The sequence below is a fragment of the Anabrus simplex genome, chromosome 2 (genome assembly GCF_040414725.1).
Source record: "Anabrus simplex isolate iqAnaSimp1 chromosome 2, ASM4041472v1, whole genome shotgun sequence".
Lineage (NCBI taxonomy): Eukaryota > Metazoa > Arthropoda > Insecta > Orthoptera > Tettigoniidae > Anabrus > Anabrus simplex.
This window is the reverse complement of record NC_090266.1, coordinates 734,588,805-734,612,668: the sequence shown is the minus strand read 5'-3', so window position 1 is coordinate 734,612,668 and position 23,864 is coordinate 734,588,805. Positions and strand designations below refer to the sequence as shown.

The 23,864-nt window shown below is 36.7% G+C and overlaps 1 protein-coding gene across 3 annotated transcripts in view; it reads left to right on the top strand.

Moving 5' to 3' along the window:
- The window catches only part of LOC136864416 (fibulin-1), a 451,544-nt gene that overhangs the window by 400,440 nt on the left and 27,240 nt on the right, over window positions 1–23,864 (top strand). For all 3 annotated transcript variants that reach the window (XM_067141388.2, XM_067141387.2, XM_067141386.2), the window contains one exon: window positions 5,641–5,734. In XM_067141388.2, coding sequence (XP_066997489.2) covers window positions 5,641–5,734 — 94 coding nt within the window. The remainder of the gene's footprint in view (window positions 1–5,640; window positions 5,735–23,864) is intronic.

Here is a 23,864-nt window from a genome sequence, read left to right as displayed (position 1 = left end):
CAAGAAGGACTATTAAAAATACCATGTGGATGATGAGAGGGGAATGGGAAAAATTTTAAAAAGCATATATGATCAATTGAAAATGGTAAATAAATATGTAAACAGCCTATGAAATGGGTTTAAAGCAATTGTTGAGAAGTTTGAAAAATGATATATGCTCGTACCATTAAATGTGGTAAGGAACCCATTATATTATACTGTAACAGGGAAATAAAGAGATTAAGAAGGAGGTGCAAGTTAGGAAGAATTAGACTCAGGAACGGTAGTGTAAGTAGGGCCTAAGGAGAAATTGGAGGAGCTTATTGGGAAATTGAATTTAGTGAAAATATCAGCTAAGGATAACATGATGGCAAACATAGTGGGCAGCCATATGCATTTCAGAGAAGAATTTGAAAGAAGGAAATGTTGTACAAGAAGGACTATTAACAGTACTATATGGATGATGGGAGTGGAATAGGAAAAACTTTAGAAAGCATTTACGATGAATGGAAAATGGTAAATAAATATGTAAACAGCCTATGAAATGGTTTTAAAGCAATTGTTGAGGACAATAGGTTTTAAGCAATTGTTGAGAAGTGTGAAAAGAGATATGTAGTCATACCATTAAATGTGGTAAGGAATGCTAAGGAGAAATTGAAGGAGCTTACTGGAAAATTGAATGTAGTAAAAGATCAACTAAGGATAACATGACAGCAAACATAATTAGCAGCCATATGCATTTCAGGAAGCAATGTGAAAGAAAGAAATGTTGTACAAGGACTCTACTTCCAAAACTGCCTACATCCTTAATAAACCATTTTATAAAAATTGCAGGAAACTAATAACTCCTTTCCTTTTTGTGGCAGTGACCAACTTTTTCAGTTTTATAGCTGGGTGAACACACATTTATAGAGTCATAATTATGAAAATGGAGGCTTGAAAAAGATTTCTGATAGGCTGTAGAAAGGTTTGTAATTGTACACTGGAATGAGAGAGTTCTGAAAATGACTTTTTCATTTAGATTAAAGTAATACTATAATTCTATGCATCCCTGTAAGCAGAAATCATATACTTGAAATACTATTATCATTACCATACAACTGTAAAATATTACAATAGCTTTCTGAAACACAAACTGTGTTATAATATTAAGCACACATTTGTTAGTGACATCATACAATATTACAATAGCTTTCTGAAACACAAACTGTGTTATAATATTAAGCACACATTTGTTAGTGACATCATACTGATCCTTTCCTTTGCTATGGAAAATGTTTGAAAATTAAATCAAAATTAACACAACAGTTCAGGTCCTCAAGTCATCAATCGTTCTCTTCAGTGGGATGTTGACAGGCTTACCTCTGTCTCGGTTCCAGAGGACACTGGTGAAGGTGATGAATTTGATAATGAAACATTGGGATCCTCAATATCATTACATTCGATATCATCTTGAAGAAAAGATGCAACATGACATATCTTTAATTCAGGCCTGGCTTACTACCAACCGACTAAGAATTAATCATAATAAAACTAACTATATCATATTTCACAAACCATTATGTACATTTCCTCTGGACATCAACTTAAGTTTCTATGACCAAGTGATACCTTGAGTTCAATCAACCAAATTTCTAGGACTTAGCGTAGATGAGTCGCTAACTTGGGAGAATCACATCACAATGCTGTATGATAGAATAACTCCTGCTATTGGTGTACTCAGCTGATTAAAATACAAAGTGTCTCGTGGACTGTTGAAGCGTATTTATCATGCACTAATTGAAAGCCACCTGAATTACATGATTCATATCTGGGCATGTTGCAGTAACATTAGAAACAATTAGAAAAGAACAGTATCTTACAGAAAAGAGCACTGAAAATACTCTTCAACTTACCCATCTTAACACCAACCATACAGGTCTACCAGTATTGTAATGTGCTGTCACTAGATGGTCTTCGTAGAAAAGCTTCAGCTATTATGTTTAATAAATTGAAAAATGGACAAGCTCATTCAAACACACTTTGCAACTTGAATTCTGATATATATTCATACATTATAAGACGATCTACTAAAATTCACTGTAAATCATCAAAGTCTACTAAGTATGGCACTAATTCTTTATGGCATTTCTCTGTAAAGTTTTTCAATAGCCTTCCTGAGCATATTCGAGAAGCCACTAATTTACCCATCTTTAAAACCAAGCTTGTTAACTTTCTAAAAGTAAAAAAGCCAAGCCTATAGAGTACTGATTCAGTATACTATATCACTGCTGTTCATATTTGGTTTCTATCAATATGATACCTTATTATTATTATTATTATTATTATTATTATTATTATTATTATTATTATTATTATTATTCATTGTACAGTATATTATATTTTTGTCCTAGAAGCTGATGTTCTCAAATCTCATCTCTGTTGCCAAATGTAATTAATTGTACTGCACCGTTATGAGCCTTGGCTCAGGTGCCTCTTTTGAAATAAATAAAATAAAATAAATAAGTAAATCATCACCTAAAAGATCCTCAATATCCAACTCATCTAATGGTTTCTCTAAACAAGATCTCCTGGTTCGTTGTGAAGAGTCCGAACTGGAACACTCTTCGGGTACCAAGCTGGAAGCCTGCTAATCTACATTTCATCTGAAACAATTCACACACATTCCTTTGCTTTTTATGCTTATAGTTGAGAATAAGATGATGAAATCTGTATTATATAAGTAACATTCTTACCGTGATGCTGCATAGAAAAGATGCCAAATTGTAAATCCTTTAGTTCCTTCACACGATGACAAGGGTATTCACATGCTGTCAAAACAGATTTCCGCCAACCTATAATGACAGCTACAGCATGATAATAGTCTATCAACAATGTATAGCTCCTATTGTCCACTGCATTTGAGCGGGACGTCTAGTAAAATTTGCGAAGCACTGGTGAGTCGTATAGCTGCATTACATCTATGCATCACGAGCCACCCGTGCCTCATGGTAGTTGTTAAACGTACACCTATGCCATAAAAAAAAATGAAATGGCACATCGCTTTTAGTGCCGGGAGTGTCCGAGGACAAGTTCGGCTCGCCAGGTGCAGGTCTTTCGATTTGACACCCGTCGGTGACCTGCGCGTCATGATGAAGATGAAATGATGATGAAAACGACACATACACCCAGCCCTCGTGCCAGCAAAATTAACCAATGATGGTTAAAATTCCCGACCCTGCCGGGAATCGAACCCGGGACCCCTCTGACCAAAGGCCAGCGCGCTAACCATTTAGCCATGGAGCCGGACTACCTATGCCTTAAGATATCATGGAAAACACTTGTGACTTAATGTCGTACTGTTATGTAAAGTTATTATCATAGCAGCATAGGAATAAAACGCTTATTTTGTGCAGCACCACATTTTTGTGCTGTATGAGTCACATGAGACTTGCAAAGCAGGGAACATGCTACTCTATCTGATATGTGAGAGAAGTAAAAGTCAGGATTTGTGATATTTTGTCTGCTACACCAATAGTGGAATCTGAACTCTTAATTAAATGTGTATGTTTTGTGTTTTAACTTATATTACATTCTATAGAATTCCTTTTGTACAGGACTTTTCTGTTTCAGTAGTATTCTAATCTACTATGTATGTATCTTATATCCTTCCATGGGAAATTTGTAATATTTGGAGCCATTTCTTTTCAGTTTTGACTCAGTTAATTTATAACAGGCCAAAGACATCAATACAGATCTAAAAAATACACATCAAAATTAAAAGCAAATGCATTTAAAAGAAAATTATAATAAACTACACTGACATTCTACACTTGCATTCTATGGTAGCGTGGAGAGACGTGAGGACTTCATTAAGATAAGTTCCAAATTTCAAGTGTTTAAGGATTTAAACAAAGATATTTTTATATTTCTAAACATTTTCAAGCGTGATTTGATAAAATCAGATGATATTTTCCAAAAATGAAAACATGCCATTCTATTTTTAATTAAGTTGTTAAGGCATAAATCTGTTACTATATTTTATCTTTTTCAGGTACTTACTAAATGTATTTATTCATAAATTAGTTTTGACAGATTGAAGAATCTAACAATTATAAAAAAGTGAACTTCCATTTGAAAGTCATTCTCCTTAACATTACTCTTGTTAAATAACTAAGGTCTTAGCTGGAATGAGTAAGTAATCAGTAATCACTAAACAGCATCAGCCAATTTCATAAATATTCATTCTAGTAGAACAAGAATACAGAATACAACGTTCTACACCACATGCCATACAGATAGCTCCAGCGGAAAACACAACTGCTGCAAATAAGATAAACAGATGAATCCAGTAGGTAAACTGAATAGCAATCACAAAACACCGGTACATATAACAGGCGCTAACAAATAGAAACTCATATTATGTCATTCATAGTTCACAAAATCTCCTATAGGCTGCATCACACAAACCTTGTATAAAAGGAATGTAAGTTACAGTAATTTAACAACTCTGCACCCCATTGCTTTCATTTATCCAGGTGAATATATTAGGATCATACCATGTAGTTTGGTCAAAGCAGCTTCCTTAAAAAATAGTCCTTCGTTAATGAAAAATATGCTTGCCTGTATAGACACAAATGAGATTCCTGAAAGACATCATGTTATGCACCAAAAATGTAACTGTTTAATATGATATCCCAAGCCTGTTCAGTGCTTTATTCATGACCTCTAATTGGTCTTTACTTGATGATTTTGTCTCACTGCATAAAGATGAAACAATTAAGTACCTGTCTCTAGCTTGAACATTGATTATTTTTGAATGCACATAGAATTACAACAGAACATTAATTAATTACATTTAGAGTAAGAGATCACATTCAAGGCTTCCTTTTGCAATCATCATTTTAATAACTTACAAGTATAAAATTATTTTGAAATATTCCACTTTAAAATAAACTTTAAAATAATAACTTAATTTGCTGCATTTTAATAACTTACAAGTATAAAATTATTTTGAAATATTCCACTTCAAAATAATTTAATTTTCTGCATTTTAACTACCCTACTGTTTAAATAAAATTTAAACTGTGATAAGACTTTTTGTTTATTTACTCTTATTACTTGCTTCAGTATCATAAGATACAAGGGTATCTTTGACTTTAAATAGTCTCTTGAGGGACAAAATATTTCACTGACTTCACTGCACTTTTCATTTTCAATAGAGAATAAATTTGAAATCTTATCAATCTTCAATTGCTGAAATGTATTGTAGAACAGTGGCATCAGTCTAAGTCTGTATATTTTTATCATCAGTATAAAACGGGTATCAACATTCAACATCTTGAATTTTGGGAAGAGGTGGTATTGAGTACAGTAAGAAGTATTCTGTCTTTCATTGCTGTGAAATTAGCAAGTGGAAATGAAGGTATCACAACTTACATCTTGATGATCTTTTTGAATATTAACTGTAATTCAAGCATCTGTCATAGTCATTTAAAGTGGAGTCGGTGCTATTATCCATATTATTTACATTCTGGTAGTTATAAAAGCAGGATACAATTCAAATTTATACTGTACAACTAATCACATATTTCCATGGGTTTTTGACTTTCAGAAGGATTCTTGCATTTGTAAATCAGTCAAATACATTTTAATTGTGGTATTTATCTGTTGAAAAATTAGGTTTGCCCAAGTAATGCTATCTGCAAGAACACACCTGGGTCATTCCACTGCGCATGCAAGGATGGTTTCAGACAGGAAGGGAACTCCTGTCCAGGTGAGCAAATTTCTTAATTTCACAAATGCATTTTGATGGTCTAGCTCTAAAGTTCTGTAATTGTAATATGCAGCCAAGCAATATGAAATAGGAGGCCAGCTATTGTGAGTGAATTGTAAGGTAACTCAGTTAGGACTGAAAGGTAAGTAAGAAATTTTCTGTCTTTCATTGCTGTGAAATTAGTAAGTGGAAATGAAGGTATCTCAACTTACACCTTGATGATAATCCTTTTGAATATTAACTGTAATTCAAGCATCTGTCATAATCATTATTCATTTAAAGTGGAGTTGGTGCTATTATCCATATTATTTACATTCTGGTAGTTATAAAAGCAGGATACAATTCATATTTATACTCTACAACCAATCACATATTTCCACGGTGACTTATAAGAAATGAAAAGCCTCCAAAATGCCCCTGCATACATTATGTACCAAAATAATGCAAGGTTCACTTCTTGTATCCATCTGCATAGATAGGTGTGTTAATCAAAATAGTAGTACGAGCATGGTTTGGAATTAATCAGTGGGCCAGTTGCTGACATCTAAATCACCTAAATCACCTAAATGACCTAGTTGTTGCTAACTGGAATGTAATGAGAGAACGTATAATAAGAGGCCATAGTATTGATAAGATTCCTGTGGATGTAAGACATTTCAAGTCACATGTTGTTGTCATGGTGACTTATAAGAAAAGAAAAGCCTCCAAAATACCTCTGTATGCATTATGTACCAAATAATGGGTTGGGATATAGTGCTATATCTGAAATAATTGTTTGATTCATGTTTGCATGAAGGAGCTATACCAAATGAATGGAGAGTTGCAATACTAGTCTCAGCATATAAGGGAAAGAGTGACAAACATAAGGCAGATAATTTAAAGTTAAAAACTTCATGATCGTTCCGTATTGAATAGAGAAATAAGAAGATGTACAATATTAGAAGGTTCCACCTTTCAATACTCCGTTGTAAGTTGAACTAAAAAGAAGTCACAACTTGTTTATTGGGACCGGTTTCGACACATTACAAGTGTCATCATCAGCCAAATAGTAAAATAGGGCAAGATATAAAGATCTTAAAACAACTAATACAATGAACACACACAATCTCCACAATCTGTGTTTTGGACATAAACTGAATTGCTACGATATGAATCAATGTTAATTTTTTGCCTGTGTTCAATGTATTAGTTGTTTTAAGATCTTTATATCTTGCCCTATTTTACTATTTGGCTGATGATGACACTTGTAATGTGTCGAAACCGGTCCCAATAAACAAGTTGTGACTTCTTTTTAGTTCAACTTACAGCGGAGTATTGAAAGGTTGATTCTTCTAATATTGTACATCTTCTTATAAGGCAGATAATTAGAGGTCAGTCAGTTTGACGTGTGCTGTTTGTAAGCTCTGGGAAAGAATATTTTCTGATAATATTAGACACTTTTTCAAAATTACTAACTAGTTTGTCAGAAAGCAGTTCAGGTTCAGGGAAGTTTTAACTTGTAGGATTCCAGCAAGATATAGCAGATGTTTTAGATTCAGGAGGTCACATGGACTCTATTGCTATAGACATATCCAAAGCTTTTGATAGGGCAGATCATGGGAGATTACTGACAAAAATGAGGGCGACTTGACTAGACAAAAGAGTGGTTGAATGGGTGGCTAAATTTCTAGAAAACAGATCTCAGAGAATTAGAGTACTGTAGGTGAAGTATTATTCGATTCCATAATAATTAAGAGGGGCATTCAGCAGGGCAGTATTATTAGACCTCTTCTTATATATATAAATGATATGAGTAAAGAACTGGAATCACAGATAAGGCTATTTGTGGTTGATGTAATACTGTATGGAGTAGTAAATTCATTGCAGGATTGTGAGCAACTGCATTGGGGCTTAAACAATGTTATGAGATGGACAGCAGACATTGGTACGATGGTAAATGCAATGAAAAGCAAGTTGTAAGTTTTACCATGAGGAAAAGTCTTCAGTGTACTTTACTGTGTTGATGGGGTAATCGTACTTCATGGGCAACACTGTAACTGCATAGGTGTTAATCTTTGGAGTAAACATACTATTAAGATTGTTAAGAAAGGTTACAGCCCTCGTCACAAAGTTATGAATTTTTATAGAGGTTATAGTAAGAGGACACATAAATTGCTGGTAAGACCCTAATTAGAGTATGGTTCCACTGTATGGGACACACACCAGGACTACTTGATATGAGAACAGGAAAAGATCCAAAGGAAAGCAACACTATTTGTTCTGGGTGATTTCTGACAAAGGAGTAGTTTTACAAAATATGTTGCAAATGTTGGGCTGGGAAGACTTGGGAGTAAGGAGATGAGATGCTCAACTATGTGGTCAGTGCTTCAGTGTACAGATGGTGTGGAATGACATTAGTAGATGAATAAGATTTTGTGGAGTTGTAAAAGTAGGAGTTATGATAATATGAAAATAAAGTTGCAAATCTAGAGGACAAATTGGAGCAAATATACATATATAGGATGAGGGGTAAGGGATTGGAATAAATTATCAAGGGAAATGTCTGATAAATTTCCATGTTCTTTGAAAACATTGAAGGAAAAGCTAGGTAAACAACTGAAAGGAAATCTGCCATGTGGGCAATAGCCCTAAATGCAGGTATTTGATTGATTGATTGATTGATTGATTGATTGATTGATTGATTGATTGATTGATTGATTGATTGATTGATTGATTGATTGATTGATTGATTGATTGATTGATTGATTGATTGATTGATTGATTGATTGATTGATTGATTGATTGATTGATTGATTGATTGATTGATTGATTGATTGATTGATTGATTGATTGATTGATTGATTGATTGATTGATTGATTGATTGATTGATTGATTGATTGATTGATTGATTGATTGATTGATTGATTGATTGATTGATTGATTGATTGATTGATTGATTGATTGATTGATTGATTGATTGATTGATTGATTGATTGATTGATTGATTGATTGATTGATTGATTGATTGATTGATTGATTGATTGATTGATTGATTGATTGATTGATTGATTGATTGATTGATTGATTGATTGATTGATTGATTGATTGATTGATTGATTGATTGATTGATTGATTGATTGATTGATTGATTGATTGATTGATTGATTGATTGATTGATTGATTGATTGATTGATTGATTGATTGATTGATTGATTGATTGATTGATTGATTGATTGATTGATTGATTGATTGATTGATTGATTGATTGATTGATTGATTGATTGATTGATTGATTGATTGATTGATTGATTGATTGATTGATTGATTGATTGATTGATTGATTGATTGATTGATTGATTGATTGATTGATTGATTGATTGATTGATTGATTGATTGATTGATTGATTGATTGATTGATTGATTGATTGATTGATTGATTGATTACCTCACTTTTTGTTTGAACAAGCTTGATAGTTTGTGTCCATAATAATATCGCAGTTAGTATAAGATGATTAAATTTCAGAGAGGGGGCAAATATGTGGGACACTGTACTTTTTTTGTTCAGAGGCTAAATAAAGTAGGTAGTAATTTCAAAAATTATGTATATTAACTGTATCCATAAAAATTACTTATGCAATTCATTTCTTATTTTGTTACATATTATCCACATTATAAACATGTTTTTAGGATAATTCAAATCACATTCTGCAAGAATATATTTAGTACAGCTTCATTTAATGTACTGGTAATCACTATTCTTTTTTCTGTCACACATAGTAGTCCCGTTAATATATTAATAAAACTTTTCACAAATTACACTAACATAGTTCTTTAAATCCCTTCATTGTTTTAATCTCCAGTTAAGACTCATTTACAGTCCAGGAGTTATTTACAGAAGCAAACACCCATTCTACAGAAGAATTCATTCCAGAATGTAAAGGAACCAATTCAGTTAAGAAGTTCAAGTTTAGTCTGTGGAATGTATGTTTCATAATGAATGAGCAATTCTTCTGACCATTGATTAACAGAGTTTTGAAGTCATTACATTATTTATCTCTACAGTGGCATTTTCTATTTTCAGCTATACTTTCAGTCAATGTCAATTAGTGAAATGTGGCCATTCAGGGCTGAATATAATTGTATGTGTGCATATGTGTGTATGTGTGTATACTAATTGGGTCATTCCAAATTAAATTAGATGAATAAAATAGAGAGTCTTTTATTTGTCATACAAGTGGTGTTAGAAGACGGAATAGACACAACGTGTGACACGTCATTGTACTGTAGTTGGCATGAATCAATGGACCGAATACCAAAAGTTTCAACTGCTGTCAGAAGGATTCCAGAACGTCTGTGTGTGCACACTTTTAAATTGTTAGATTTCCTCTTGTGGTAATTTCTGCATGCCAATTGAAAACAGATGGCACACGAAAATTGTTGCCCCGTTAAATGCACTTTTCGAGGTAAAGAAGATGGAGATGAAGTTTGAAGAAAGCCAGAAAACTAGAGAAGAAGGCCATATGATTATGACTAAAAAGATGGAAGAAGGCCAGAAAAAGTTAGAAGACATGCTGAGAAAGACCAAGCCTTGAAATAAAGCATATTCTGCAGAGCAGAGATAGCAAAACTATAAGATGAACTTGAAGAAAAAATGAACACCATACAATATAAAGTTCATCAGAAAATAGAGGAGGTTGACAAAGATTCAACACTTTTTGCCAAGACCTGCTGACAGAAGTCACCCATCTTCACTAAAACGTATGAGACGGGACCTATGCAGGAAGGCCATTGTTTGCAGGACCGAGTTTGACCAAGGAGATACCACTAATGTTGGGCAGGAAGGTGCCATACCAGTGTTCGTTTGAGTCAGCTTGTTCTGCTAACCATTGAAGGGGAGGAGACAAAACTACAGCCCTCGCCATGGTTCTGAGAGGAGATGCTCTCATTGTCCTACATGCATTACCAGAAGACGCTCAGAGCAACTACACCAGACTACCAGCACACATGGATGCCCGATACATAAATTTCCACCTGCAACAGGTCTACCTGACACAGCTTAGGAGGAATATCAAGACGTTCTAAGAGTTCAAGACTTATGTTGCCAGTTTGATCTGCTTGGCCTACCCAGAATAGTTTCTTGTATATAATCACAGATGGGATATGTGACCCAGATACCCAAATGGCCCTTCCTGTCACCTGCTACAAGACCCTTGGAGATACTCTCGGCCACGTGCTGGAGTTTCAGGCTGCAAAGCAGGCATCCAGACTACAAACTCAGGTGTGTCGCCTGAAGGTGGACAAAACTCTGTGGCTACCGAAAGGTTAATTCCCGTCTGACATCTGTGAGGCCGTAGGAAGGTTTTACGAAGTCAAGCGAAGCCCAGTGAATGAGGCAGCAGAAGAACGCTCAAGCCAGCGGATTCCCCAAAGATCTGCCACCTGCTAGAATTGTGGTAACAAGGACCACATAATCCCGAATTTAGAAGACCACTGAACATAAGATCCCCAGCTACGTCAGGACGCCTGAGAAACTCACTAGTCAGAGACAAACAATTAGCCAGCCTTGGCTCAGGATGGTCATCAAGCCCCAGCGGTCCACGCCTGCATAACTTGACTATAATCTGACGGTAGCAGCATAATCTTGAGCCATAGAAAGGTTAGTGCAGGGCTTGCCCGTCAACATCGGTGCAACGAGGACCATTGCAAGCCAACAGTTGCACGGCCGTAAAGAATTCGGCCCGTACAGATTACCCATAGCCTGGCAACTGCCACAAGAGATATGACACCTGTCCATGCTGAGCCGGTGATTGATTTCACCATGAGGCAGAGGACAGTGAAGCACCAGGTTCTTGTTGCAGACATCATGGACAAGATAATCATCGTACTTGACTTTCTGAATCATCATAAAATCATCTCGAACATGAGATCCTATATGCTTCGATATGGGGATGAAGAAATTGGCATGCGACCATTGCAGGATGGTGTTGCTCTATTCCAGGTAAAGATACAAAACAACCTGACAATCGCAGCTTAGACTGATGTTGATGCGGCAGTGGACATGAATGGACCTCCTGGAGATTTGACGGCCATTTCGGTGCCTAAGTACCAGAACATTTAAACAAAGAGATTACTGTTCACCAAGACTTTGATCAACTCCTCTAATCACTCTTACATTCGACTGTCCATCTTGAATGATTATGATATTGCCATCCACCAGGGTACAACACTTGGATTTTGTAAGCCTGTTGTATGAATTGCCCACTGCAAAGCTATCAAATTCGATTGGCTACTGGAATCAGTCATAGGAATGAGAGCAGGACAGAACATGTCTGAGGCCCTGTGAAAGGTGTACGAGGGATCCAGTGACAATCTAGAATTCATGCTATGAGAACTACTGCAGGAGTATCAGAATGTCTCTTCCCTGAACAGCAATGACTTCAGCAAGACGAATGTTGTACAACACTGGATTTATATGAGTGACAGCATGCTCATCAAGGCTCCATTTCAACAAGTTTCTTTCAAAAAGCAACAACTAGACCAGGTGATCAAAGAAATAAAGGAGCGGCAAGTAATTAAAACCTCAAAAAATTCTTAGAGCTCCTCGCCAGTAGTGTTGGTGAAGAAGGACACTTGTACTGAGTTCTGTGTCAACCAGAGGAGACTGCATGACATGAAGAAAGACAGCTACCTGTTACCGTGGTTCGACAATTCAGTTAATGTAAGAAATTTCATTTTTCCGTATTGAACCAAGAATTACAATAAATAAACTTGATATTTCCACCTATTCAATACAATTTTAATGCTGTTATTCAATTAAAACATGTTAAATTTCACAGGACTAGTTTCAACGCGTACTTGCGTCATCTTCAGCTGTTTTCAGAAAATAGGCAACCTTAAAATTCATGACATGTCTTAAAATGTTTGGTATGAAAACCCATTAAATCTATAATTAAAACCTTGACTCATTAAAAACTATTATGACAAGTAAAAGACTTGTAAGTCAGTCGTATAATAAAAGTTCATTGGTTAAATTATATCCTTATGAACAAGCAGTTGTGGAGTCCTTAAATTTGTTGTGCAATTGATAAAATGTTGTGTTCCATTTCACTACAGTGTGTATACTGCAGAACCATCTCGAAAAACGTGAAGGTTAGTCATATGGAATTTTCTGGATAAAATCTTCTATGTCCTAGGCCTATGAGGTGGAAACATTAAAGTGGCTTCTTATGATGTTTGTGAAACCAATGTTTCCTGGTTCAATGCGGAACCTGTAAATACATTAAAACGCGGTTAACGAACCAATGTTGAGTGTGTTGTCACTCTATTCGGCATAATGATGAAGTAATTGTATGTAGGACTCACCTCAAACTGCCGTGAGACGATGCTATTGCTAGCCGCGCACTATGAACAATGAGAAAGCTCTGAGCAGGTTTGCATGATCGGACGGTGCTAAAGAGGGGAAGTAGGGGTGGGTCGAGACGATGTATGTGGGCCGAGCGTGTGCAGGGAGTCTGATGGGTGTGGACTGCGGAATGAATATTGGGAAAACTTATTGTGTATTATACGTAAGATTCAATTCTTGTTTGGGATTTGAACATTTTTGAAAAATGTTATCAGCAAATCGAAGAGAACTTTCGGAGTTTCAGATATATCATTGAGGTTGAGATTAGCATTAAAATATTGATCTATATGAATATAACATAATTCAGTAGCGTCCAGCAATGGTCCTTTGCTCAAAGTCTCTAATATTTGAATGTCTTGTTCCAAGTTTGTAAAATTATGTCTTAGCTCATGGATATGTTGCCCCACAAGATAGTACTAGAGAGTGAACTTTATGGTGCTGCTTATAGAATGCTGGTAGTAAAACTTGAATGCATGTGCCTCATGAGAAAAGGATGGGGCAAATACTGATGAATCTAGCAGAAGAAATGAAGGGAAGAAAGCTTGAAGATGGGAAACGTCTGGGAGGTAAAGGTAGGCTGACAAACATTCAAATAGGAAATCTGCAGAGTCATTAAGGAAATGCCATCAGGAGCACTATAGGAAATATGGAGAATATGAGACGTGCTGCATGGGCCTCATTCTTCCATAGGTCATCAACTGATGAACAGCCAGTGCACTACCTCTCTGCAGCTAGTGAGTCATTCTGATGTGATTTCCAAAGGAAAAGTGAAATTACCCTCACAAACACAGATTACGAACAGCAGTTGTGGATGAAATTAAGCCTAAATGTAGAGCCTTGGCTCATCTTGACTTATTTAAAAAAAATGTCTTCATGGAAAGACACAAACTACAAATGAAAATTTCAATTCTCTCATTTCAAAATGGTAGCTAATGGTGAACCTGTTGAGGATCCAACCAGCCTTCGGGCTGAATACCCAACATACACATACACATCCCAAAACAATATTTGTATCATCACTGATTGTTGAAATTGAAACGTATGATGCTGTGGTAGTGTTCAACAATGGGAATATAGGATGAAATAAAACCTTGTCAAACTTGGCTAGGTGGCTACTTCATGGAGAACATTCTACAGGGTATCAGCAGAAGGCATATTGATTGTGCAAAGAAGGCTATTGATGACATCCACAAAGAGACCAGGCAAAATAAAATGCTTGGGAGGAAAGCAGCTTAACAACTCCTTTAACAACATGTGGTAAACAGATATTCTATTCCTATCTTTACAATACTTCTATTGTTTAACACCAAAACCTTTGTCATCATTATTTGATTTCCGGCTCCCTATACTTTCACCATGGCTCCCTAGTTCTCCCCGTTTCCTTGAAACTGCCTCTCTATAGCCCATCTAAACACACATCCTGCAATTCAAGTTAAGGCCATCTGAAGACAGATCCCTAACTTGTACGCATGCATTATTATTGACAAATATAACACCAAGTTTCCCACATACCCACTCCATAAATCCCTAATCACCATCCAGCCAATATCCTTCCTACATATTATTACATTGGTGACAATCCCTACACACTTAAACTCCTCCTGCACTGTCATAACCAGATTCCACACATCCCCAAGTATGATGGTACCTGTTCCATCTTGCCTTATATTATTGATACCAACATAAAAAGCTACCATATTCTCCTTACCCTCCACCTTACCCTCCTCATTACCTTCTACTTTCTGCAACATCTGCCTCAATATAACTACTGGATAACCCTCTACTCTGGTTCCTTTCCTCCAAAATATTCCCTCACGTGTCTAACAATGGAGTCTCCCATGAGCAGAGTCTCAGTCCCAACTTCCTCATTAGATCTCACTCCCACCACTCTGGTCTCCCTTATCTTCCCTGATTGCTGCAGTACCTACTTCCTCCTCCCTTTTCTCCCTCTCATGACACTGCTCCACCTTCCTCTTTCTCCATACTCTATGTTTCCCTTCCTAAATTTCCCGTTCCTCTTAGCCTCTCACTTCTCCGTCACACTTCTGTGTTCTTCATATTCACTCTGTTGTTCTACCCGCAGTAACTCATGTTGATTCCTCGCCTATTACCTCTCCTGAACTTTCTCCCAAACTAGAAACTTCACCTTCAGTTTCCATCCCTCTTAAAATATTAGTCTACTTGTCTTCCAGAACATTTTCCTTTAATACCCCTGATTTCTGTATAAAGATAACAGAGTTTTTATATTCCATTTCATGCACCATACATCATACAAAACTGCCTTTCTAACTTCAAAATCATAACAGGCACATGCCATCAAATAATTCCTCACTGTTTCTGAGGATAAATGCTCGCAGACTGTTGGTAACACTCCAAGAAGGTGACTTATTTACAATTGAGGAGCTAGATGCAATAACAGCGTAAGTCTACTTACGCTGTTATTGCATGAATACTGTTTTCAGATTTCCTGGTCCCTTCACTACAACCCAGTCCAGGTCTTAGTTCGCTAGGATGCCGCTAGAGGTCAGGAGCTCACTAAAACTGGTACTATGCGCTACGCTGTTATTGCATGATGCATGCTTCACGAGTGGCACGTTCAGTTGCCGCCAGTTCTCTGCCTGGAGAAGATGTCACCGAGTGGAAGAGAAGGTTTTGTGGCGTCACATTTAATAAAAGACTGGGTATCAGCACTTTGACCTATGTTTCTAAGAATGCCCTCTGCTAAAAGCAACAATTTCATGATACAGAAGTTTGTGTGACTTTATTACCAAAATGGTGTTGTATCAGAGTCATAGGCCTACACTCCTATGTGCCATTTATCTTCTTAAAGAGGAATGATAGCTTTCTCAGTTTTAATGATTTGAGGCTACATGATGTAAGAAAGTGTAGTGTAAAAGCAGACAAAAGGGTTGATGTTATTTCACTGATGAAATACTTAAAAACTGAATACTGAGGGGTATGTGAAAGTCATGTCTGTGTGTAATGATTCCCTAGAGTCTGCTAATGCAGCATGTGAAGATGAATCATCCTGATTTTGATCAATGATGCATTTGAGTATTTCAAACAAGTAAGACTCACAATGTCTAAATACCAATTATATACTTTGTGATCTGTTTTTTATTCCTTTTCTTTTCTTTTAGGTTTAGAGAATCATTTTGTAAATGAATATAGGAATAAAAGTTGTTCAGAAAGGAATGTTACTAATTTTATAACATTTCAACTATTTGTTGGGGGGGGGGGGCAATTACCGTAGCCTAATACCATAGTTGGAGAGAGTGCTGTAACAAAATCCTCTCGACCCTTCACGCAAAAGAACGAAAAAGGTGAATATTAAATAAAGAATAAACTTAATGGTTTTACATTTCTTAGTTAATTTTTTTTTTTAGGAATCTGTTCTTAATTTTGGTAAGTTTAGACATTTTGGAGAACTGAGGTGGGATAAACTGCCACTTCTGTTCCTCTATAGTGGTCGATCATGCTTTCCTAACTCCCTGATCAATACCGGTGTATGGCAAAATATAATATTCCTGCTCTTCATGCAATAACAGCGTATAAAATGAAACTTTAAATAACTCTGTCTTTCTTATTAGCTAACAGATCAATAAAATTCTTTGGGAAATACATTTCCTGGCTCTTTTAAATGTCCCTAAATGAAATTCATGTTGATTCTTAATATTACTTTTAACTCAGAACATTTATAAACTTCAAGCTTCTGTTTGTCAAAATAACGTAAGTCTACTTACGCTGTTATTGCATCCAACTCCTCAATTAATAGCAATGATCTTGGTATACCAATATATCACCACTGATCTACATTTAGAAAAGCTGCTCAGGTGCCAGATTCCCTGTCTATTGTTTATCTAGTCTTTTCTTAAAAAATTTCAAAGAATTTGGAAATTTGTTAAACATATGCCTTGATAAATTAGTCTAATAGTCCAATAACTAACTCCCCTTCTTATAAGTCAATATTTGCCCCAATCTGTCCTCTTGAATTTCAACTTTGTCTTCATATTGTGATATTTTCTTCTTTTAAAAACACAACTCAAACTTATTTGCCTACTGATGTCATTCCATGCCATCTCTCCACTAACACCTCAGACCATACCACTTAGTCGAGTAGCTCATCTTATTTCTCGTAAGTCTTCCCAGCCCAATCATTGCAACATTTTTGTAATGCTACTATTTTGTTGGAAACCACCCAGAACAAATCGAGCTGCTTTTCTTTGGATTTTTTCCAGTTCTCGAATAAAGTAATCCTGGTGAGGGTCCCATGTACTTGAACCTTACTCTAGTTAGGATCCTATCAGAGCTTTATATGCCCTCTCCTTCACATCCCTATTATAAACCCTAAATACCCTCACAAACATGTGCAGAGAACTCTGCTCTTTATTTACAATCCCATTTTTGATTACCCAAATAAAGATTTTTCCTTATATTAACTCCTATATATTTACAGTAATCCCCATAAAAAATGAACTTTCACCCCATCAATACAGTGATTAAAACTGTGAGGACTGCTCCTATTAGTGAAACTCGCACTCTGAAATTTAATGCATTTATCAGCATACTATTGCCTGTTGTCCAACTCACAATGTTGTGGAGGTCTTTCTGCAGTTGCTCACAATCTTGTAATTTATTAATTACTCTGTACAGTACATCATCATCCATAAAAAGCCTTATTCCTGTTTCCAGTTTTTTCTCATAAGTTATAATTTATACATTTAAGAAAACATAGAGGTCCAATAATATTGCCTTCAGGGCTTCCCCTCCCAATGAATACAGGATACCTACTCTAATTTTTTTATTTCTATTCTCTAGAAATATAACAACAATTCAGTCACTATTTTGTCTAGTCTTACTGCACATATATTTCCCAATGTTTCCTGTGATTCACAGTATCAAATGCCTTAGATAACTCAATTGCAATACAGTACATTCGACCTTCTGAATCCAAGATATCTGCTATATCCTGCAGAAAACTTCCAAGTTGAGCTTCAGTGGAATAACCTTCCCTAAACCCAAACTTCCTTCTATTGAACCAGTTATTAATTTTGGGAACATGTTGAATATAATCAGAAGGAATGCTTTGGCAAAACTTACAAACAACATATTATCAAACTGACATTGGCCCTTAATTTTTGGCTCTATGTCTATCATCGTCTGTCATCCATTTTTAATACACATGAGCTACTATGGCAACTCTCCGTTCATTTAGTATAACTCCTTCTTGCAAACAGTAATCAAATAAGTACTTCATATATGGTACTGTATTCCAACCCATTGTCTTTAATATATCCCCAGAAATCTTGTCAATTCCAGCTGCTTTTCCAGTTTTCAACTTTTGTATCTTATTCTAAAAGTTATAGAAGGTAAATTTCAATATTTAGTTAATATTGGTTACCTCCTTTATCTGGACATTATCCTTGTAACCAACAATCTGTACTTACTGCTCACTGAATACTTTTGCCCTCTGCAGATCCTCACATACACACTTCTGTTGGCCATGAATGATTCCTGGAATATCCTTCTTGGAACCTGTTCCTGCCTTAAAAGTACCTACAAATAACCTTCCATTTTTCACTAAAATTTGTATGCATGCTGTTATGCTTACCATCATGTTATCTTTACCTTATTTCTTCACCAGATACAATTTCCTAGCAAGTTTCTTCAATTTCTCATTACTCCCACAACCATATCTGACTCTATATCTTTTGAACTTGTGCCTCCTTATAGTCTCTTTACTTCTCTGTTACAATACAACAGGTTTTTACCATTCCTTACCACCTTTTAAGGTACATACCTCTTTTGAGATGCCTCAACAATTTCATTAAACCCATCCCAGAGTCTGGTTACCTTTTTAGTTATCATTTTCAACCGATCATAACTACTTCTTAAAAACTCTCTCCTGGCTGTCTTATCAGCCATATGATACGACCTAATATTCCTACCTTCATGACCTTCATTTCTGTCCCATTCTGTGTAAATATGACAACAATAGCTTCATGACCACTAATACCATTCATTACCTTATTTTCTCTATAGAGCTCATCTGGTTTATCCAGCACCACATCTAGAATATTCTTCCCTTTAGTTAGTTCCATCACTTTCTGATTCAGTTTTCCTTCCCAGCTTAACCATTTGTCATTTGTTGGTCATGCTTATTGTCATTTGCATTACCTTCCCAATTGGCATTTGGTAAATTGAAATTACCTATTGCAATAATGTTCCTTTATATAAAAATTCACACATAGCTGATTATCTTATCAGAATAATTCCAAATCATTGTCCGTGCCACCCTTACCAGGTACAGTATGTTCATTCCTAAAATATTAAGTTGCCTATTACCTTTAGAAAGGAATCTTACCCCTAGAATTTCATGTTTGTCACCTTTAACTTTTTCCTAGCTTACAAATTGTTCTTTTACCAGAATGAATACTCCCCCTCCTAACATTTCTATCCTATCTCTATGATATCACTCCAGTTGTGAGAAAAAATTTCTGCATCTATTATATCATTTCTCACCCATGATTCAACTCTTATTAATATCTGGTAAGTAATTGAGTAAGCATAATTCAATGTGAGCATTAACATTATTACTTGACAAAATCTTATGTGGAAGAGGAATATCAGTATGCAAAATTATACACTGAGTAGCCAAAAGTCATGAGAAGACACTGAATGTTTAATTAATAATGAGTTGCTCCTCCATGAGCCCTCAAAATGGCAGCAATATGGTGAGGCATTGCCCCTACAAAGTGTTGAAATCATTCTGGAGGGTTCTGGACCCACACATCTTACACTGATACCCACAATTGGTCTTGTGTAGTTGAGGTGGGGTTCATTGAGTGTACACCAGCATATACAGCATTCCATAAATCCTCGATTGATACAAGCTCTGGGGATCTGGAGGACCAATCCATGGTCGTAACCTCACTGTAGTGCTCCTCCAACTACCTGCGTGCCACCACAGAGCTGTGACATGACGCATTGTCCTATTGAAGCATGACATATTCATCAGGGTGCTCTAGGGCCAGAATGGGATGCAGATGGTCTGAAAGAATGTCTGCATAACGTGCACCCATCAGTACTCCCTGCAGCCAGAAAATGGGGCCTAATTGTGACCATGAGAATGCCGCCCAGACCAGAACTGAGCCACTTCCCTCCTGGATACAATGCTGTTGACATGCAGGATCCATAACTTCATGGGGCATACGCCATAATCTCATGCAGAGATCAGCTCTATACAACTGGAACCAGGTTTCATCGGACCATACCACACACCGCCACTGTTCCATGGTCCATTGTCGACGTTTGCGAACCCATGCACGTTGTTGAGCTCTGTGTCGAGGTGTCGGCAGAGGGAGACTAGTTGGTCGTCGCCTGGTGAAGCCTATGTGTTGCAGTTGCCTTCTTACAGTCCTAGTAGAAATGGGTTCCTGACTCCCAACATTCAATTGTTCGGTGATCTCACTCGAGTGACCAGTATGGTTCTGCAGATGCAACATGATGTCCGTTCGCTAAACACTTGTGGTCTTCCTGTGCATTGGTTTACGTGGGTGGTAACATTCTCTCTGTGATATTGAAAGTCCACCTTCGACACTGTTGACCTCAGAAACCCGAATTTGCATGTAATCATCGCAATGTTATGACCCATGCGCCGTGCGCCGATGATCATTCCGTGTTAAAAGTCAGTTAACTCGTGATGTGTTGCCATCTTCACAACACTGGTGTCTGTGACATACTGCTCAGCTATGTCGCAGATAGCCGCAATACTCAGGCGTCATACATGGCACATTTTTAATGGGACACCCCTTCCTGTGACTTTTGGCCACTCATTGTATATCACCTTCCTTCAGAAGGAATACCTTGTTTGAATTTTGTACTTTGACATTCCTTCCTGGTGATGATATTTACCAAGAATGACTCAATAGCAACTATACACAAACTGAAATAGGCTATACACTGATCAGCCTGAACATTATGACCACCTACCTAATTGCCTGTATGTCCACCTTTGGCACAGATAACAGCGGTGACGCATCTTGGCATGGAAGCAATGAGGCTTTGGTAGGTCGCGTAAGAGAGTTAGCACCACATCTGCATTGGGGAACCAGCACATCATTTGCAACTCTCCACTGTATTCCTTAAACCACTCCGTCACACTCCTGGCCTTGTGACATGGTGTACCGGTATTATCTTGTTGAAAAATGCCACTGCCGTTGGGAAACATGATCGTCTTGAAGGGGTGTACATCGTCTGCAACAAGTGTACGATACATCTCGACCATCATGGTGCCTTGCACGAGCTCTACCGGACCCATGGATGCCCTCGAGAATGTTCCTCAGAGCATAATTGAACCGTCGCTAGCTGGTCTCCATCCCGCAGTACAGGTGTCAAAGAGCTGTTCCCCTGGAAGACGACAGATTTGTACCCTCCCATCGGCATGATGAAAAAGGTATAGAAATTCATCAGATCATGCAATGTTCTGCCACAGCGCTAACGTCCAGTGACAATTGTTATGTGCCCATTTCAGTCGTAATTGCCGATATTGTGGTGTTAACATTGGCTCATGCATGAGTCGTTGGCTGTGTTTGAACATCCTTAGGAGTGTTCAGTGCACTGTGTGTTTGAACACACTTGTACTCTGCCTAGCATTACAGTCTGATGTTAGTTCCACCAGAGTTCGCCACCTGCCCTGTTTTACCAGTCTGCCCAGCCTACAACGTCCGACACATATAAGGAGGGGTGACCGCTCAACCCCTCGATGTTTGGGCTTGGTTTCACCTTAGTTTCACTGCTTGTTGAAGACACTCACTAACGTATCCACAAAAACGCACACGAGATGGTGTCAGTTGGTACAATTATTGTATTCACATCTATTTACAAATTAAACACACACATAACCTTTATCACTGCTGTCACAAACAAAACACTCACATCACAAGCCGCCATTTTAAAAACAACGGACTGTCACTTCAGTATGGAGACTGCAACTATTGCATGTCGCATGAGATAAATATTCTTGCTGCACCATAGCTGTACTGAACAATAACTCGTCAACCAATAACTCATCAACCAATAACTCCCTCATCACCGTCAAGTTTGTCTCCTTATATATGTCCTGGCCAGGCTTCCAGAAAGGTACGTTAAAAGGAATACCTTCTCGAAAAAGTGCTCAATACATAGAAATAGCGTACAGAATATTCTCAATCATTCTCATCTACCTATTACCATTATGGAAGTTACAATATGTTTCACAATTATGGATTACAAATTATATATATACAGGTAAGAATAAATTATAATATTAACTTACATGTATTTGCATTAGCTGAACTCATATAAATATTTATGTACAGCACATGTTTCATGACATAACATCACAAACAATGCAATCGTATCATAATAATAATAATACAAATACTAACTGGATGTAACACCTCATAGCTATACATACAAGTAAATAATAATAATAATAATAATAATAATAATAATAATAATAATAATAATAATAATAATAATAATAATAATAATAATAATAATAATAATAATTCGAGCTTGATACTTGTATTATTTACCCATGGGTGAGAGAATATCTTTTGAAGTTATATCTGTTTATCACACTTGCATCATCGCCACAGCCTTCATCGAACACCCGACAAGTCGTGCAGTTACCGAAATACTCGTGACAAGCCTCCAGGCCATCACAATTTGCCCTTGGTCAAACTCAGATAGAATGCGTGCCTTCCCGACTCTACACTTGGACATCACGCTCACTGATACTACATGCACCATGCATGTCCCTGACTAGCAGTCATTCCTCATCAGGCGAAGCTGCTAACATGGGTTTATATCGATAGTAGGTAGGTGGTCATTATGTCCTGGCTGATCAGAGTATAACACTATCATATTCACATATCGTTTGAAAAGTACTCACTTATTACCTTCAGTTCATGTATTTGAACAATCTTTCCCACTCTTTAGGTAATGTCTTTCTCTTTTTCATAGATTCTGTATTTACTCTTCTTATTTTTCCAACTTATTAATAGTGGTCTGCATGTATATATGTATGTATTTATGTTAGTTTATGAATTCTGTGAGTCCTATGTATCTGTTATTTTATGTATCTGGTCTGTAGTGACCACCAAAGAAGAGGTTACAGCAAACTCAAATGAGCACCAATATTATTAATAACTGAACACAATTCATACATGCCAGACCTGTTCAAAAATTATTTAAACTATGAAAGTAACCCTGTAGGTGGTTAAAATTTGTATCCTTCAATCTACTCCCATCCTCTATCAACACAATCCCCCAATGTCATTTCCACTTATAGAAGCTGTCCTGGCAGGAAACATATGGGATCATACACAGTTCCAACTGCGATTTTGGTTTGATTTCTTTTATTGCCTGAAATTTCCAACGTTTCATGGTGAATTTCAGTTTGGGTAATAGATGAAAGTCTGTCAAGGCAAGGTCAAATGTGGAGGGTAGATTAAGAATCATAGTTATCTTCATGTTTATAAAAGATTCATGAAGTGGCAGCGATGCATGAGCTGACATGTCATCATGGTTGAGGCTCCAAGAATTGTTCCTCTACAAATCTGTTCTTTTTCTCTAGATATTTTTCATTCAAATGTCTCAAGACTTCAAGATAATAGCAGCAGTTCACCATTTGGCCATCAGGCAGGAAGGTCTTCATGACACACAACACCACTGGTATCAAGAAAGACAGTAAACAACACTTT